A 19798-nucleotide genomic window follows, 5' to 3' on the forward strand; every position below is an offset into this window, starting at 1 on the left:
ATTTGATAGAGAGATTTATCATAAAGTGATTACTGACTTCAAAAATGCAGCCTCCCAAATTCCAGAACTGGCAACTCCTTCAGAAGATTTCACATAAATCTGTTATAGACAATCAACAGAAGTGAGACTTTTGTTTACCCTTATAGGGTGTAGGGGGCTGGGTCAGACAGCTCTCACATCACAGTGTGGGAGGTCTACTGGCTCTTCTACAGAGCATGCAAATCAGGCAGGGTTTACGTCACTTTGGGGGAGGAAATGTCCCTGTAACTACAGCAAGAGCTCCGGCAGATGTGACATCATCATTTAAGAGCCAGTTAGAGGATTTTCAACTTGGTTTTCAAAGTGAAAGTAAAACAGTACAGAAAGGTAGCAAGCCTAAGAGGTAAAACAGTTGAGTGGATTACCTTTTAAAGCTGCGGTTCAGATTTTTTGAGGCTGTATCAGCTAACAGGGACTAAAAGAGACAGCAGGTTGAGCAATATGCTTGAATATCTCATTGTTGTCCTTTAATGGTAGAAGGGCAATTATTTTCTATTGTGGGTACAAGACAGGAAACAAATGAGTTCCTCTGAGTGTGGCTTCTTTATACTCCATAGTGGTGGTGTTTGACATCAAATACTACTCTCATATTTTGCAGCAATAGAGTGGAAAACAAATTTGCCTGTAGAAGACTCTAAGATAACAAAGTTGTCTTTGGAAAGATTGCAAAGTATAGAAGCCTGATTTTCTGACTCATAAAAATGTAAGCCTTAGTAAGGAGGGGAGAAATAGTGAAAACCGAGGAGGAAAAGGAAGGGAGATTTAAATAATGAAGCTAGGTTTGAGGAATGCAAACAGATGGAGAACAGCTTTAAGACCAAGGACTGTGCTGGAAATTATTGTAGGCATTTAATGTCCTGTTTGTTTCCCAAGATTTGAGGCGTGAAGTTTCCACAGTCTGTGCTTTAGAAAAATAATGAAGAAAAGGGTACATTGCATTATAATCAAGCAGAAAAGTGCATGCTTTGCTGTGTTAAATAGGCTAATGTTAGGGTGGACACATGATGTGGTTAGTAATGGATATATTTATAGCACAGAGATGAGTTTCTGGATTCTGATAGGGATTTATACACTGCATAATAAAACAAAGTAAATGAAATTGTTTTAAAAATAGAACCTTTTTTCTGTATGCTGCAGTGAATATGTCATTGGTATATATTGATAGTGAGTGATGGAAATCATATGTGGATTTAAGAATACTAAAGGAGGTATGCATGAAAGGTGTGCATAGTATTAATTTTTCATTTATTATCAAAGCGGTGATTGAAAAGATTGAATGCATAAGATGTGTTGCATCAGATCACAGGTCTGTATGCTTTCATAGGTTAAATAAAGCAAAAATGTATTGGAGTACAAACTTAAGGAAAAATTGTGCACTCCTATCAGAATAAGTATGACATACTGCTTTGTGTTGGAGAAGAAACTACTTGATTTACTCAGAAATTATCAAGGCTAGAGGGAAGGTTTAGGAGAATACTTTTTAAATTTTTTTTTTTGCCTACGTGTCTGTTGACTATCAAGCCTCCCCCATCAGTGTTGAACCTGATTTTTTTTACCTCATACTGGGAATTCTTAGTATAGAGATGATGGCTAACTATCTTAAGAGTGGGAAGATCCGATTGCATGTGTTCCCCAGCTACTTAGCCTAAAGTTTAACATCAGTGTGATGCAATACTTAGACTTTAGGTATCTTTCAAAAATATGATCAGTTTAAGAACAAAATCATTCTAATAAATTATCTAGTGACTGCAAATTTTCAGAAGCCTGTAGATTAATGCAAGATATTGTGTTATAATGGGGAAATGTCATTTCATAGTACAACACCCTGCTGGCTGACCTGGCTGACTAATTTAGTGACTCAAATATCTCTTTCATTCTCTACACAGGGATGCTTACATTCTGGCTGTCATCAACAGTGGCACCAGCTTCTTTGCTGGCTTTGTTGTTTTTTCTGTACTGGGCTTCATGGCATCAGAACAAGGTGTTGACATCTCCAAAGTGGCAGAATCAGGTAAGGAATGGTGATTTTTACAGCCTGGTTGAAATGCAATAATCCAAGGTTAAAAGCCATAGAATACCTGCCGTTACATCAGTTTTTTTGATCAATCTGTCATTAGTAGAGCTTTTTGCTACATGTGCATGGATTGTTAGTCTTGTGTGTATATGTGTGTGTATCTGCCATGGCCCATCAACATTTTAAGAGCTGCATAAAACTAGTAGGTTTTTAGATACACTCTTTTCACATATGTTTTACTATATAAATATAGCTGTCTGGTATAGTTTCCCCTCATGGTAATCCACTGATACTCCTTGTCGACACTATTCACTAACCCAGCCCATAAGAACACATTTTTTGTGTACTAGGCAGAATATTTCCTTTTCTGATGGAAACATCAGTGTGAATGCAGGCTCTAGCTCAAGCTGTCCATACAACTATACGCTTAATTTTTGTAGGAAGAAATCATTGCATTGGTCCTAAATAATGATGGACATAGACTGTTTTGAATATAGAACTTGCAACATTTTGATTTCTCCATTTAATAAAATTCAGACACTGTACTTTAACCTAGATACATAAACAGTACCACCAGAGCTTTCTTATTTTCACTTCTCTTGTAGTTAGTAGTTACGTGTGCATTCCTTCTGTTTAATAGATGGTGGTTGGTATTTTGAGGGTGCCTAAAAGCATGAGATTGATTTTAAAACAACAGATGCTGTTGACATAGGCGTTGTCAGAGTTCAAGTATGTACAGTAAATACAATGCTTGGGCACAGATTTAAGAAAAAGCTGGAAGGATGTCAGCATTTTAATCTCTGTCAAATTACTGACTAATAACCAAAAATGGTCACATCAGCACAGTAGATGATGTGCTCTTAGGGTTAACTCCCACAAGCCCTCCCTCAGGCATGTTTAACCTCTGGCATCCATTATATTTGACTTTGAATTCAACTCATTACATCCGAGTGATGCCTTCATGTGCATCTGCAGTTAATTCCTACTGACGCCTCTAGGCGTCAAATATTGTTTGTTCATATTGTTATAAATAATTACAAAACCACGCTATGTACAAGGTTTTAAAATATTTCATCTTAAAGCTTACACAATGGCAAATTCAACTGCATTAATATTTGACCTCTGTCTAGTGCAAGTAAATAGATATTAACTGTTGTTTTTATTATATTAATTTATATAAATATAATTTTCATTTTTTTCTAAATATCTCAACAACCAAGTAACACAGACAGAACTCCTTAACCTCATATGAAAGCTCTCGGCTAGATGAATAAAACACGGTTGACAGTATGTTTGTAACTTGATTGGTTGCTGAGATATTGTAAGTTGTTTGCAAAATATTACAAATCTAATAGTTACTGCACTTACTGTGAGTTATAAACTTCAGTTTAAGACCTAGAACTTAAAGAGTACTACCATTATAAAAAGAGTTAGGGCTGAAGAGTTTGCCATTTATACTTCTTTCTTAACCCCCATGGTTCCAGAGATATGAACATTTGTTTGAAATGTGAAGACATAATTTGATTCTGTTAAAAGGCTTAGGCTCCACCCATTGGACTTTACAGTGCAAACTTTCTGAGCTCCGTTGGAGTGAATGAGTTAAAGTAATTTATTACTTTTCATAAATATATATGTCACCACATGTATTTACTGCATGACTTACTCTTCTATTTACTATTTCTTCAGGCACAATGGGCTTTAGCCATAACCCACTTGTGTCCTATCATTCCAAATATAGAATTTGCCCTGCTTGATTGCCATTAAATTTAAATGTGCAAGGTGAGTGTGTTAGAAATTGGTTAGTTTACCATGCTGTTTGCTATGACTAGCCTCTAATGTTGGAATTGCATCTTTCATAGGCGATAACCTAGAATCATTTGACTTCTATTAAAACTGTCCATACCTGATAGTATATATATTTATATGGCTTGCATAAGCGTCCATTTTATGCTCATTTGTTTTCTAGAGTCAGCGGAACTGAGGAAAACAAATACATATAAGGACTGGGTAATATTTGTAAACAGGGCCATCCAGATTCTCCAAATTTTGTTTGCCTCTGGAAAATTCTTGGGCATTAATAGGTCATCTGGGTACAAATATAAATGAAGAAGTGATTTTTGTTTTTGTGTGTCCAGTAAAGGCAGCTCTGACCTGACCACAGTGATGGAGATTATATCCTGGTGGCAGCAGATTATCATTACTGATTTATACACAGCAGTTTTAGTAGAATGTCCACACTAAGTGCCATCCTTCAATGCCCTCTACAGTGGAACATTGACTGGTGTAATTTATGTCATGCTTTCAGATGAACTGAATAATATTTTCTGACTATGGTTTCAGTACAGGTCACCATGGATTACTTCACTAAATGATTTCTTCAGGAGACATTATGGAGAACTGCAGTTTATGCAACATTTAATCAAGCCATGATTTGACTTGGGGGGGGGGGGGCAGATAGGTCACTTCAAGAAAAACTTCCTGCTTTTCCAAACAGTGAATTTAGTTTTAAGTGCTGGAAGGGGATACACCCCTTATAGAAAAATCATACTGCAAAACCATCTGACTGAAATAATTTCTGATTAAGTTTTTTTTTTCTTAAACTAGAAATCCACTCAATCAAAATAAATGTTTATCAGTTAATCTAAATCAAGATAGTAGCATTTACTGAATCTCAAGTTTCTGCTTTAGTAGTATAAGCTCTTGTGTTCTATAACTTTTTGCAGTTAAAAAATCATCTCCGGTAATATTTTGAATTTAAATATTTATTCATAGTTCTGTCTTCTAAGTCACTTGTTCTAGTGATGATTATAGTGGTGGCACACTGAACACAGTGAACTAGACTTTCCTATTTCCAGCAACAGTCTGTTTCATCCCATGGGATTCTCAGGCAGGCTAAGAGATATAATTCCTTCAAGTCCTGGATCTGTCCTAGTGTCTCCAACCAATGGGTTATGTTTGGTACACCTCCCATGAGAAGCCCACAGGGGTATCCTCACAATGCTATCCAGCCTTCCTCAATGTACTCTGGGATTATTTTGGATTGCTGAGATCCTCACTTTGTCACAGAGAGTGAGCCCTGCTGTCCTACAGAGGAAGCCCATTGCTGCTGCTTGTATCCATTATCTTTTATCATCTTGGTGATTACAGAGCCTGGTGTAGATAAACTGACTGATAAAGTGAATATTTTGCCCTATGATTCGACTTTCACTTTCATCGCCTTGTCTTGTACATCACCTGCAGTGCTACTGCACCCATTTGTGGATTTTCTCGATTCCTTCTACCCTTAGTCATAACCAAGAAATTAATGCTTCAACTGCGTCACCTGATGTAGCTACTGCACCTCACCAGCAGAGGGAAGTCTATTTTATAGGATTTAAATGCTCAGATATCTGGGCATAAGCATAGGCCATGTAATGAAGATGAGACTTTTCCCCCCAAAATGTTTTTATTCATTTTATAACATAATAACTTAACAGTATAGTAACAAGAAAAAACAAATAAACTATTTACAGTGTCCATAACAACTAGAAAAGCAATATAAATAACAGAACACTTAATATTTATCTAGCAGATTAGACAATTTTGTCCCATCAATTAAATGTTGAGTTGTGTTTTTAGTCCTTGCTTTTATAGTAGCAATCTCATTCTTCCAAATGTATTTCACAAGGTGAATAACTCAACTTTAAAGACAGGAGTAGATTGGGATTTCCAATTTTTAGTAACAATTTTCCTTGCTATAGAGAGGATAGACTATAGAAAAATGTGTGGTTTTAAGAATCACTTCAGGAACAGGAACACTGAAGAGGATAAAGGAGTCAGAAATTATACAGTTGTCATTTCATAGAGCTTTACAAAGATATTTACAGTTTAAATAAAATGGGGAAATTATTTTTGCAATTAACAACCGTATGTATCCAGTCAGCATCAGGGTGTCCACATCTCCAGCATTTCATTTCGTCTTTCTTGTACGTTATTGCTAGTCTATGTTGGGTGAAAAAACACCTATGTAAAAATTTCCATGTGTATGCATGCCAGAACAGGGAAGATGTGGATTCCTTCACCGACTGTAAACAAAGTTTTTTATCTTTTGCTGGGAACACTTGTCTATTAACTTCACTTGAATAATTCCAAAAAGAAACATCTGTTTTGCTAAAATCATTTCTGAGAATTTTATAAATAATAGATATGTATGAAGTGTTTTTGGGTGCGCTATTAATAATTGTTGAGATAAAACCCAAGATTTTTAAATTACTCTTATTGTATGCCTCTAATGAGGGTACAAGCTTAGTATGTATAAAATCCTTACAAGTTTGGATGTCCAGCCAATTGCAATTTTGCAAACTATATCTGCTGATCATATAGTCTGGAGAACTTATTTTATTAGCTGAGAGAAATTGATTCTAATATAATAGGTCACCCTTCTTAAATTCTAACATTTTCTGAGTATCAAAAGATATCAAACATTCATTTGTGTAAGCAATAGGAAGCATAATTATTAATAAATTCTTAACTGATTAGAAAACATAAGCTTTTTAAACAACAGCAATATTTTGTTTGTAAGAGATGTGAGAACAACTTTTGACCTTTCACTTTGAATGTATATTTTTAAAGTCCATGTAAAGATGTTTGTATGTATTTGAGTATATGCTTCAAGCAATGTCCTATTACTATTAAGAAGTAAGGTTTCATGTATTGATTTCCAATATAATGCATAAGAAGTATTATTTCAAAGCAGCACTATGCTAATAAATGCAGATGTTAAATAAAAATCACTATTTGGAAACCCTATACCTCCTTCATCCCAGCTTGTGGAGTGCCAGAGAAGAGAAATTCTTTTTTTTTTTTTGGGCTAAGTTATTAATTTTCTGTTTAAGTTTGACAAGTGGGAGAATTATTAGAACTTGGCCAATGAATAAGATTTTAGGTAACTATATCATTTTGTTTAAAGTTAGTCTGTCTTCAAATATGAAGAAAAGTCTATTCCAACTGTCAATTGAAGTAGTAATCGAGTTTATAAGTTGTTGATTAGACGTGAGTGAGTTTTATAATAAGATTCAATAATACCTAGATATTTAATATGTATGCCCTCCCAGTTCATGTCTCTCTTTGATCTAAGTTTCATAGTAACATTTTTATTCAGTAGAAGTGTTGAGTTTTGTTGTGATTGAATTTTATAGATTATGTAATAGGTGATCTATTGCATTTTCAATATCATTAGAAATTATTAGTAGGTCCTCAACAAACAGTTTCATCTTGGGGATAATTTGTCTGACACTTTATATCCTTTAATGCTGTCATTATTTCTAACATAATTTGCAAGAGGCTCAATAGCCAGGGCAAAGAGTAATGGGGAAAGGGGGCACCCCTGTTTAGTACCACTTAATATTTTGAATGGGCTAGATAGATAAGATCGAATCTTTACAGAGGAAATGGACTTTTCATTTTCATATAGTTTTTTTATTTAGTCCTATAAAGTTTGGGGAGAAATTGTATTTTTCAGAGCTTTAAACAGATATGGCCAACTTAGGGAGTCGAAAGCTTTATCTATATCAAGGCTTAAAATAGAAAGCTCTTTTTTTCTTGTTTGCTAAGTCTATTAAAGACAGTAATGTAATTACATTGACTTGTACCTTTCTGCTTTTGATGAACCAGGTTTGGTCTTCATGAATTAATATTGATCGAATATTATTAAATCTGTCTGCTAAGACAAACATGAATATCTTTTAATCAATGTTAAGCAAAGAAACTGGCCTGTATGATGTGCAAAGTTTGGGCTCTTTATTTGGTTTTAAGATGGGAGAGATGGTAGAATATTTCCATGAGGGAGGGATGTTTACTGTAGTTTTAACTTCTTGGAATGCAAAGATTTTTAAGATCTTATCAGGTTAGAGTTTGTAAAATTCCAGAATTAGACCATTCAGCCCTGATGCCTTTTTTGTCTTAAAATTTTTTTATTTGCTCCTTTAATTCTTTAAAGGATAAAGGTTTGTCTGTGTTATTAATATTGTGTTTGGATAGCTTCTTTTGAATATTGTTAACAAAGTTATCTATACTTTTTTATCATTTATAGATGAGTTATTAATATTTTTGTAATGGTTTTTAAAACTTAAGATACTTTTTAGATCTGTAACTGTTAGTCTGATTATTTCTAGTGTATATTATTTCTTTCATAAGACTTTTTTCATTTAAATATTTAGATCTAATCACAATCCTGTGCCTGCTCTTGGGATTAATTGAGTATGAGTGTAATCTGATTTTTTCCAGATTTATTGATATTTTATGTTGCATGATATCCTGATATTCCTTGTTCAGTTTACACATGTCAGCTAATGCAGATTTGTCATTTGATGTAAGTTTTAGTTTTAGTTCATCAATTTCTTTTTGTATGTCTACCAGTTTTTATCCCACTCATTTATTTATTTATTTCCAGTTTGATTACTGGGGAAGTCCACTGGGCCCAGAGAGCCCATTTTCAGTGGAAGCCTGGGGAGAAAAACTCCATAAAACAAATTGCAGTAAAGATAGCAGTCCAATAAAAATAAAAGTACAAATACATATCAAATAATACAAAGCGTGAGCAATATTGCCCATAGTGTAAAAATGTCATGCAGATACATTTTAACAAATTCACACAGTTAAAGTCAAAGGCTATTTACAATATTTACAGAGTGTGAGAGATCATGTGGGAATTAGCTATAGAAGGTTATGGCCAGCTATAAGGTGCTTAGGAACTCAAGAGGATACCCTCCCATGGGGCTTTTGTTAAAGAGTTCTAGGTAGGGAGAATGCAGTTCCATTTCCATTTGGAGGAGAGGTAGGTGTAAAGCAGAGTTTTGAAGTTGTTTGTGTTTGACATGGCCCTTAGCGTGGAAGGGAGAGAGTTCAATTTCTTTCCTAAGGAGAAGGAGAGGAGAAGTTGTCCAGCAGGATGTTTAGGTTTGTGGAAAGTAATTACGTTTTGGTGTTCAGATCTGAGAGTTCTGTTTGGGGTGTATGGGGAAAGGATGTTAGAGAGGGGCATTTGGTTGGATTAAATATTGGTCTATGTGCTGTAGTGAGCTGGAAGAAGTCCAGGTAATTTGTGAATTCTAACCAGTTGAGGGATTGGAGGGTAACGCAATGATGAGTGGAATGTTTGGCTTTGGTGACAAATTTAGAAATGTTGTTATAACAGCTTTCAAGTTTGGAAGTGATGGAAGAGGATAGGTTAGTTAGTAGTGGGGCGCCGTACAGAAGGGAAGGAAGGAGGTAAGAGGAGGCCAGAGTATACCTGGTAGAAGTAGAGAGGAAGTGGTTGTTCCTGTATAGTATACATAGTTTTTGGTGGGTTTTCTTTATATTTTGCTGAATATGGATGTCGAACTTCAAGTGTTCGTCTACAGTTACACCGAGTAGTTTGACAAAGGGAACTTCGATTGTAGAGTTGTTTTGGCTAAGGACTTGGAAGGAAAAAAAAAGAGAGAGATTTTGAGGGTGTGAATAGTAGTATTTTAGATTTGTTAGCATTGAGAGAAAGGTGATTTTGGTGCATCCATATCTCAGTAGTTGAGAAGGCAGTCTGAGTTTTAGATAGAAGTTCAGGATGGTTAGCGGTAGAGCAGACAAGTGTAGAGTCATCTGCATATTGGATGACTTTGGCATTAGGAATAACAGAGTGAAAGTTATTGATAAAGATATTAAACAGCATTGGTCCGAGGATGGACCTCTGTGGTATTTCGGTAGGGATGGGTAAGAAAGGTGAAGTGCTTTTTTTTGCATTTCACAGCCTGTGATCTACCTGACAGCTTGAGAACCAGGAAAGAATGCTTTGGGAGAGATTTAGGTTTGAGAGGTGACTTAGAAGGTGTTTATGGGAAACAGTACCGAATGCTTCAGAGAGTTCTAGGAGCACTGTGGATACTAAGTTCCCAGAATCTCGGGCTTGATTGACAGTTTCTAAGAATAAGAGTAGAGCTGTTATGGTGCTATGTCCTGGTCAGAAACCATGTTGGGTAGGGGTAAGAAGTTGTTTTTCAGTCAGAAAAGGCATAAGTTGGAGGTGGATGCATTTTTCTAGGATTTTGGAAATTGGAGAGAGAAGAACTATAGGATGAAGTTTGAAATGCTAGTCTTTTTGCCTCCCTTGTGGAGAGGAAGAATAAAGGGAGAACGCCAGAGTTTAGGGACATAGGATTCCATTATGGATCTATTAATTAGGATACTAACTGGGAGAGCTTATACCATCAGCAGCGGACTTGAGAAAGGAAGAGGGGATGTTGTCAGGTGCAATGAGACAGGGTTTAAGTTTGGATAGAAGTCTTTTCATATAATTAGTGGATACAGGTTTAAGCTTAAACATAGGTGGGAAATTATTTGAGGTTTTAGATGAGGTGGAGTGTAGGAGAGATAGGTCATTGTTGGGAAAAGTTTTCGTTAGGTCGGATATTGACTCTATAAAGAAAGAGTTGAATAGTAAGGCTAATTTGACGTCAGATTTACTTGGCTCTGGACAAGGGTTATTTTTAGAGGCTGGGTTGAGGAGTGAATAGTAAGGCTAATTTGATGTCAGAATTACTTGGGTCCAGACAAGGGTTATTTTTAGAGCCTGGGTTGAGGAGTGAGTTTATGGAGTTCCAAAAAAGCCTAGGGTTTTGGGGATGGGTAGATTGGAGCTTAGTTTAGTGGGATTTTTTGTCTTTGAAGATTTTTTTTTTTTGCAAAGTTACGAAGCTGTATATATTGGAGAAGGGTTTCGGGAAGTTTATTCTTTTGGTAAAGCTTCCAGGATTTGTCTCTTTGATGCATAGTTTACTCTTTCCTTTTATTTATGTACCAACTTTTGTTTATATACCAACTTTTGACTTTTCCATGTAAGACTACCTTTAAAGTGTCACATAGGATAATATCTGAAACCACTCCATTATTATTGGTGTCTAAGTAAAGCTTTATTTGATCTAGAAACCATTCTTTAAATCCTTGTACCGTTACTAGATAAACAGGAAGTCTTTGGCAGATGTTTAAGGGGTCAGTATTAAGTGTTACATTGAGGGTGATAGCATTGTGGTCAGGCATAGGGCATGATGTGAGCATTACATTATCAGTTTTGGCCAGTAAAGAACTGCTTACAAAGACTTTGTCTATGTTGGTCTGTGTGCCAAATCTGTAAGAGTAGTGAGAATACTTCAGGGAGGATGATATTTTTATACCATCAAAGTCAATTAGGTATGTATATTTTATGTAGTTCAAGTGCTTGGCAACAGGAGACATCTTGAAGGGCTTAGAGCTTGTGGTATCAGTGGAGGACAAAATAAAATTAAAATCACCTGCTAATAGTAACTCAGCTTTAGACTTTAATGTTATGGTGTCTAAATGTTTTTTCACAGTTTTAGTCCCAATAACCAGTATCCAGTAGGTGTTTGCAAAAGTATACATCTTTTTATCTAGTTTTAGTATGACTAAAGCAAGCATACCATCATTGCTTGGGTATGAGTTAACTATTTCTGAATTCTCATAGATTTTTTGTGTAAAAATGGGGCACCTCTTCTTTTGTGGTTGTAGTTTGAACTTACCAAAATCTTTTCTTAAAGGTTAATTTGTTTATATCTTCTAAGTGGGATTCCTGAATGAATGAATGCAAAATCTGCTTTATGTAGCATTCAATATTTGTTGACACTACTCCTTTTCATGGGGTTGTTCAACCCATTGACATTACTAGATATAATGTTAAACATTATCATTTGATGGAGACTGCTATTATAAGTAAAATTGAAAACTGCCTTCATTGAGTCATTATGACAGATACATATTTTAAAACTGTTATGGGCAATTTAAAAATCTAAATTTGAAAATAAAATTGTATATTATAATAACCTTCTGCATGGAAAAACTATATCCTGGCTTACTATAGCTCTCATAGAAGCCACAAACTAACCCTCTCATGACATCTAGTGGGAATTCCTAGGTACTGGAGGTTAATAGCAAGCAGAAGGGGAAAACTGCATGTACATTAAAAATATACAAAAATAAAAATTCAATTTAATATACTATGTATGCATAAACATGAAGCTGTATACCATTTCTTTTTTTTATCTAAACAGACTAAGATAAATTGATTAATCCTAATAATTATTTGTTGCTATGAGTGAATACAAGACTGTAATGTCATTAAAGCAGACAGTAAAAAAGATACATTTAAAACTGTCACTGTCAGAAACATGTTTATAATTCTTATTTAATTATAAGTGTAATATAAATGTAATTCAGATTAAATAAATCACCAGTAAAACGTATGCTTATAAGACTTTTTAGATAAAACAAAATGAATGAAAACACAGTTCAAACGATCATTCTTGAATCTAATTGGCTGTTAGAGTTCAGTGAAAAGAAACTGGTTCAGAGGACATGCCTACTTCCTGGAAGACAGTACAAATTGTTTCTCATGAGTCTGTGAGTTAACTGAAGCCTTTAGAAGCTTGCGCTTGTCACAGAAGTTGTCAAAATTCCATCAAAAAAGTAAGTAGGCAGGAATTTTCTAGTGAAGTGAATCTTTTAAGCATAACTTGTAAAATTATGAATATTTAAAATAAAGGCTCCAAATTACTAACCATACACAGCTATGATATATTAGCTAAATGGACCACATTGCAGAAGTTCAGTTAAATAGTAAATGTATATATAATAATAATAATATGTCACCACTTTCTTTTTAATTACTTACCAGTAACACAGTAAACATTTCTCTCTCCTGCAGTGATTAATTACTGTGACACTAGGACTAAAACAGAAAGCAAAGGCCCATACATGAAGAAATAAGTATAGGATATACAATAAATGTATATAAATATATGAAATGAGTAAGTGATTTTATACCATTTCACTAGTGCTACGCAGTGTATATAATGAGATAAAAGTATAAAATAGTAGTTCGCAGTTGGATAAGATTTTGATTTACTTATATTTTGAGTAATATATATTTATAAAGTTAGCATTATTGTGGGAAAGATAATAGAGAGAAAAAAAAGTTGCATTACCTTCTGTGTGTGATTCCACATTATTTAGAAGGGAGAAAACAAAAATGTGCATGAAATGTGAAGTTATGTATAATCATTTGTCTCTGGGTTTCTTTTTTTCTTTAATAGCCCCCTCATTTTTTGAAGCTTGTCTTTTTAAGTTCATTGAAGAATCCATGGGTTCAGGTTGACTTAAAAGGTTCTTTTTTGGACAAATGTGGATGCTTCTTTGAAAGAATCAAATGTTTTCTGTCCTTCTGGCAGGGCTAGTCTTATTCTTGTTGGGAATATGAGTTGTGCTGTGATTCCTTCCTTTTTATTTACTCCAATGGATCTCAGGAAGTTTTCAGCGTAACTTCCAGTGGGATGATGCATTGTCTTTTCACAGAATCAAATTATGTCCTCACATTTCAAACAGATGTTCATATCTCTGGAACTATAGGGATTATGAAAGAAGTAAAAAATGGCAAACTCTTTAGCACCAACTATTTTTATATTGGTAGTATTCTTTAGGTTCCTGGTCTTAAATTCAATTTTATGAGTCACAGTAAACACAGTAACTATTACATTTTTAATACTTGTAAACAACTTACAATATCTCAGCAACCACACAAGCTGCACACATACTGTCAGTAGCATTTTATTCATCTGGCAGAGAACTTTCATATGAGGCTACGTAGTTCTGTCTGTCTTACCCAGTTGTTGAGATATGAGATATTTAGAAAAATTTGAAAATTACATCTATATAAATTAATATAATAAAAACAACATTTAATATCTATTTACCTGCACTAGACATTTGTCAAATATTAATGCTGTTGAGTTTGCCATTGTGTAAGCTTTAAGACAAAAATTTTAACAGCTTGTACATAGCATGGTTTTGGAATTATTGATGCAAATATGAACAAGCAATATTTGGCACCTAGGGGCATCAGTAGGAGTTAACTGCAGATGCACCTGGAGGCTTCTCTTGGATGTAATGAGTTAATGATTTTATTAGAGGGACACATGCTCTTCTTTTGGACATTACAAGGGGTGAAAAGTTATTTTCAAACCTGATACTTTGGACACCAATTTTTAATGGAGCAAAGTTTTCGGGAGGGTCTATACTTACATGGTGATTACTTGAGATTTAGTGATATTAATAGTATAATACGAGTCTTGGCTATATCAGTTTGAGTGTAGTCATTTGCTAAAAAGTGTCCATGGACCAGCCCTCTCAGTTGACAAAAATAGTAGATGAATCTTTCTAAACCTTCATCTCTGTCAAATAACTATGCAAAAGGTAGCCTTATCTAAGCATCTGTTGTCACAGGGGTTTAATACACAAATTACTAGTTGTCTAACTACAGGCTCAGTAAATGAAATCAGCAGATTTTGAGCTCTTAATAAAGGAATTACATGACAACAGCATAAAACAAATTGACTGAAGGAATTGGAGCTACATGACAGAAAGAGAATTTTGACTTTATACATTTTATGTTTGAGCTACTATAGAGGAGGTCACAGTAACTCTTAGCTCTCTAAAAGCCATGGCAGCATAGTGATAAATGAACATAGCAAACCACTCTGGATTCTTACATGACTTTAAAACTTAAACACTATAATTCATAGTTGGACTTGGGTGTCTGTATGTAGCAGACCCAGTAGTATGATCATTTTCTAGGATTTGTGCCACATTTTTAGATTGGGTACTGGATACACTATGCACATTCTGTTAATGGACTGCATGCATTGTACATCAGTATGGTGGCACTGTTATATTATTTAATGGAATTTCTTGCAGTAAAGTTAAACTGTGCTGCTTTTGAAGTATAGTAAGTTTCACGTGCAAGAAATACAGCAGAAATTTCAAAAACAAATGTCCATATGTGTGTACATGAGTTTATATAACACATGCATGCATGTACGCATGCTTTCCTCATGAGAGATTGCTTTTTTGAGTGATCATCTATCAATTTCTCAATCACAGATGAGTAAGAGCACAGACCACATGACATCCATATGTACAGATCAAAATTGTCTTTTTTTTGCAGGGACAAGCACCCCCACCACCGTACTATGAATGGTTCTGTATACTAATTCCAGAGATGCTCAACACTAAGGAAAGGAGGAAAGCACCTAAAACAAGGCACATCAATGTTTCAAAACAGCAATCTCACTTTGCCAACATACATATCAGCAAACAGTCAGATAGCCTGTAATATATACTCACTGCAGCTGACTTGAGAATGTGATAAGGTTTAACGAGTGTTTATTTTATGCCCATAGTTAATGGTATATGTTGCACAGATTGTTAGGTTGATACTTATGATATCTGTTAGGGGCACAGAACATTAGGAACAATACTGGGCAAGTGATCATGGGGGACCATAAGAGACCTAGCCATATGCACCTTTAAGAAGACACACTTAAAAGTTCATGCCATCCTTTAAGATGACTTAACAGTGCTCATTTCCTAAATCAAGTAGGACAATGCATGATAATCCTGGAGAAAAAGTATGCCTCCCCTCCAATCAGCAAGACTAACTTTAAAGACGTCATTGGCACTTGCAATAAGTACTGTGTCCTGTAGGTTGCACAACTAGATAGGTAGGGGGTTCTAATCTCACAGCAGTCAACGTGTGTGTGTGTGTGTGTGTGTGTGTGTGTGTGTGTGTGTGTGTGTGTGTGTGTGTGTGTGTGTGTGTATGGAGTTGTGTAAATATGAGCTTGATTACTGCTGGCCTCAATAAAATAGTAGCCTGGCACCTATGTCTCTAATGGAGACAGGAAGCCTGTAAATGGTTCATCTTTCAGGCCCTTGCTTGTAAATGTTTCATCTCCCAAACCCCTGCTTACACTTATCAAGGGTATCAGAACTTGTCCGAGATTTGGGATGCATGGCTAGGCTCAAAAAGACCCTTGTGGTCATTAGCCTAGTAAATGTGTATGAACTTATGAACCTATGGAGAAAGGGTTAGGGGTTAGCATAATGGATAAGGTGCTTACCTCACAAATGCAAGGTACAGGGACTGATCCTCACTTGAGGAAGAATGACTAGGCTTAAAAAAGAGAGATCCCCTGGGGCCCTTAGCCTACTAATCATGTATAAATGTAAAGGCAGACAGAGGAGAGTACTTTGTTTGACTTGTGGTTATAACTTATTCCATAGGCAAGGAATGCATTAAGAACCTCCAGTGATTCTTGTTTATTTGTTGGCATAAATTTAGGTCACTAATACAAATATTGGTAGAACCACTGGTTATGCGAGAAATAGGTCTATGTCTTTGTGACTTGAAAAGTAAGACACTGGTCATCTCAGAGCAACAGGTAGGCTATTGAGTGTAACGAGAGTTGTGTTAGTATAGCTGAAGGATTAAAGTTCTTTCATTTTTTTTTCTTTTTTTTGTTAACGATCACTGAGGCCCTTCCAGTTGAGAAAGATGTTTGAATATGTGCATACCAAAAAGAGGATTATATCCAATGATAGGCTTGATAAGTGAAGACTACAGTGGTAAGATGTCTTCTCTAAATCATGAAGATATTGCTTAGGAAATGAATTGTGTCAGACAAAAAGATTTCCTGACTACAGTGGAAACATTATGACTGAATGAGAGAGAGAGAGTTGTCTGCACAAGTATCCTGTTTGAAGAGGCGTGGCCCATATAACATATGAGGTGGGAGGAGCTATTTTCTTACTGTTCTGAACTTTTTGCACTTGGCTTGAGATTGTTTTCAGTACATTAGGTGTGTGCACATTCCAGCTCTCTATAAAGCAGTTTAGTATCAGTGGATGAACAGAGAGCACTGCCTATCTTGCAGTCTTAAGCAAACTCAATCAACCACACTTCAGGGATATTGACTTGCATGTGTAAGTTAAATTCCAGCTAGGAGAGGGCTCAGCACTGATCCTGTGGTATCCCACTAGTTACAATTTTATGTTCAGAGAGGACACCAGCATCTCTCTCAATTTGGCAATCCAGCAGGCAGTGCAGGGATTAACATTGTTTGTTCAGTAATGCCAACACGGGGACAGTGTCAAAAGCCTTGGCCAGGTCAGAATAAGCAGTGTCCACCGACTGACCACTGTCCTCATCCTCAAGTAACCATTTCAAAGAACTTTACTAGATTGAAGAGACAGGATCTGATCTTTAAATCACATCACTTAAATTGCCTATATTTGCATAAATGATTTCTGTTACGGTACTTTCCATGGCTTTGCATATAAAGCTGGTGTGACAGATGGGCTTATAATTACATGGGTCTGTAGATGAGCTATCCTTGAGCAGAGATGTCACAGTGGCTAGTGATAGGCTATGTTTACAGGCTACGCAGTGTTGTTTTTAGTGAAGAAGACACCAATGTATAGAAGTTACTTCAAATTAGTGCTGCAGAGTGTTGCAGTCTCTGTATCTGTGTTGTGTATAGTTCAAATGGTGACTGGAGACCGGGAGACTCTGAAGCACGTACAGTGCATTATACTTCCCTAGATACATATTGCTGGACACACAAGTGCCTCTTGTTAGGAGGAGGATATGGGACTGCAGTCAAGTATGGTCTGCTCAGAACTCTGCAATATGCAAATCATTAGGGAGGAAGTCTGTAAGATTAGGTTTCACTTATTTTCTTTGCATAGGCCATGAAATGCAGCAATATTATTCAATAGAAAGGAATGTTTCAGTAACCTTCAGTCAGGAATACTGATAAGAATAAAATGCGCTAACATAATGTGCAGTACAGAATGTGCAGTATGTCAAGCACAAATGGGCTTGGGAACCAAGGTTAAAAATGTATGTAGACTGTCTAGGAAAGTTACAGGATTTTGATATTATTAGGAGACATACTTCAGACAGAAGTGAGCCAGTTAGTTAGTCTGGACTGATACACAGAAAGTCATTTCAGTGCAATCCACAGAAGTGTGGTACAGACACTTGAGGGTGAGTGCAGAAGACAGTTAAATATCCAGCTTTCCAGAATATTAATTACATTATTCAGGAGAAAATAAATAATTTTGAGTATAATGAGTGTAGAAGTTACAAACATTATAATTCAGTCTGTTTCAGCTTATTAGCACTGTTATTGAAAATAGTAAGATATGATTCTGATATTGTTGACATCTACCTCCACTGTAGACAGTAAAACATTCTTAGCCAAACTACAGTGTATGCAGACTTTTATTCTGAAAGGTACAAGAAGATATGGCATATAAAGGAAAGACTGGCACCTGTTCAGCACAGTTCTGGATAATTAAAAGATAAAGACATTCATTCCAGTTTCTTCCAGATATTCCCAGTTCATTCTGGTATTCTACAATCCTATCAATTCTTATAGTCAAAGCAACAATTACAGAATGGTGCTGGTGCTACCACTGCTCGTACCTATACCCCCTTTCCACTATGTTTGTGCTTTATCTACAAATTTGTAATTTAAAAATGTTTCTGCCATTTGCCTCATATTGTAAAAGAAAAGGGTCTATAGATACCAGTTAGCAAATGAAAACTAAAGATAGGGATGCTTTTTACAGGCCTATCAGGTACATCTAGTGGACATGTGCATACTAGGCTTGAACAGAAGGGCAGAACTGTTTACCTATACTAGTCAACTGCCTGCATGCAGCCATTTTGCAGCAGACTGCATGATATTCCACAAAGCAATTCACAGTTTAGACCATTTTCTCCAGCTGTACTATGAGCACACGACTACCACTGTTACTGGACTGTGATGAGTTTGTTACACATTCCTTCTTACTGTTGTCCATCTGCATGTCATATTTTGTAAAAGATGTCACAAACGTGCAGTGTCCTACCATGTTCTGGGTCTAGATGGGCCTGTACTGCTGCCAGTATTGTACACAAGTGCCTGTGTGAGCAAATAAGAGTGCTGCTGCATGTCAGACACAGTGTCAGATTTATACAGAAACATAACGGAAAAAAATTTAACTAGTCTGTGTACTGTGTGTGTGTGTGTGTGTGTGTGTGTGTGTGTGTGTAAAATGTACAAAAAGTCAAAATTATTTTGGTTGTTTTTTCCAGTTGCCTGCTCTGTGTGCAAGATCATGGTTCAGAGGAGCCTGGAAATTTGCCCTTTCCCTGCTGTTCTGCATATCAGAGTTGGCATATATAATTAGCAGGGGTGCAGGGGACTGAGACTTTGGTTACCACCCAGCAGTCTAAACCTTGGCTCTAGATGATTGTCACTGTTGAAGTGACACCCCGACCTCATGTGCAAAAAATGGGAAAAGGGGGTGTGGATGGGTGGGGGATATAGGGGAGGCTTTTTGTTGTTGTTTTGTGATTCAATCTAAAAAGATTGATATTTTTTCTTCACTATTTTGAATGTTGCTGTTTCATTAGAACTTTTATGTGTGTGTATTCTGTGCTGTGTTGGTGTGTATATAATATTTATGTACATACGTGCACAAAGTCTTTAAAATAATATTCATCAAAATTAAAACAAAAAAGTGAAATAAACTAATAATAATAAAAGTAAATATAAACATCAAGCAGCTGTTCAGAAAACATCATTATTAAATTATGCCAGATTGTGCCAGATAACATTTAAATGAAATAGTACATGTTTGGCTTTGCCCTATTTATCTAAAGCAATCCTGCCTAAATACCTCAAATTACTAACAGAAAAAGAAAAAAAAAGTTTTAAAATTGCAGTGTACTCTGAACTACAGTAGAGAAAAGTTCACAAAAGATTAAGGTTGTGAGTTGCTAACTAGGGTTACCCTGTTGTCCAAGGTTTGTATCCCACAGTCTTCATCTACCTG

At 35.8% G+C, this 19798-nt stretch overlaps 1 protein-coding gene across 1 annotated transcript in view; it reads left to right on the forward strand.

The window, feature by feature from the left end:
• The window catches only part of LOC122807744 (sodium- and chloride-dependent creatine transporter 1-like), a 992499-nt gene that overhangs the window by 806247 nt on the left and 166454 nt on the right, over positions 1-19798 (forward strand). Inside the window, exon 8 of the mRNA XM_044078732.1 lies at positions 1926-2050. Coding sequence (XP_043934667.1) covers positions 1926-2050 — 125 coding nt within the window. The remainder of the gene's footprint in view (positions 1-1925; positions 2051-19798) is intronic.

This window comes from Protopterus annectens, chromosome 7.part1 (assembly GCF_019279795.1).
Source record: "Protopterus annectens isolate FY-2018-M chromosome 7.part1, PAN1.0, whole genome shotgun sequence".
NCBI lineage: Eukaryota > Metazoa > Chordata > Ceratodontiformes > Protopteridae > Protopterus > Protopterus annectens.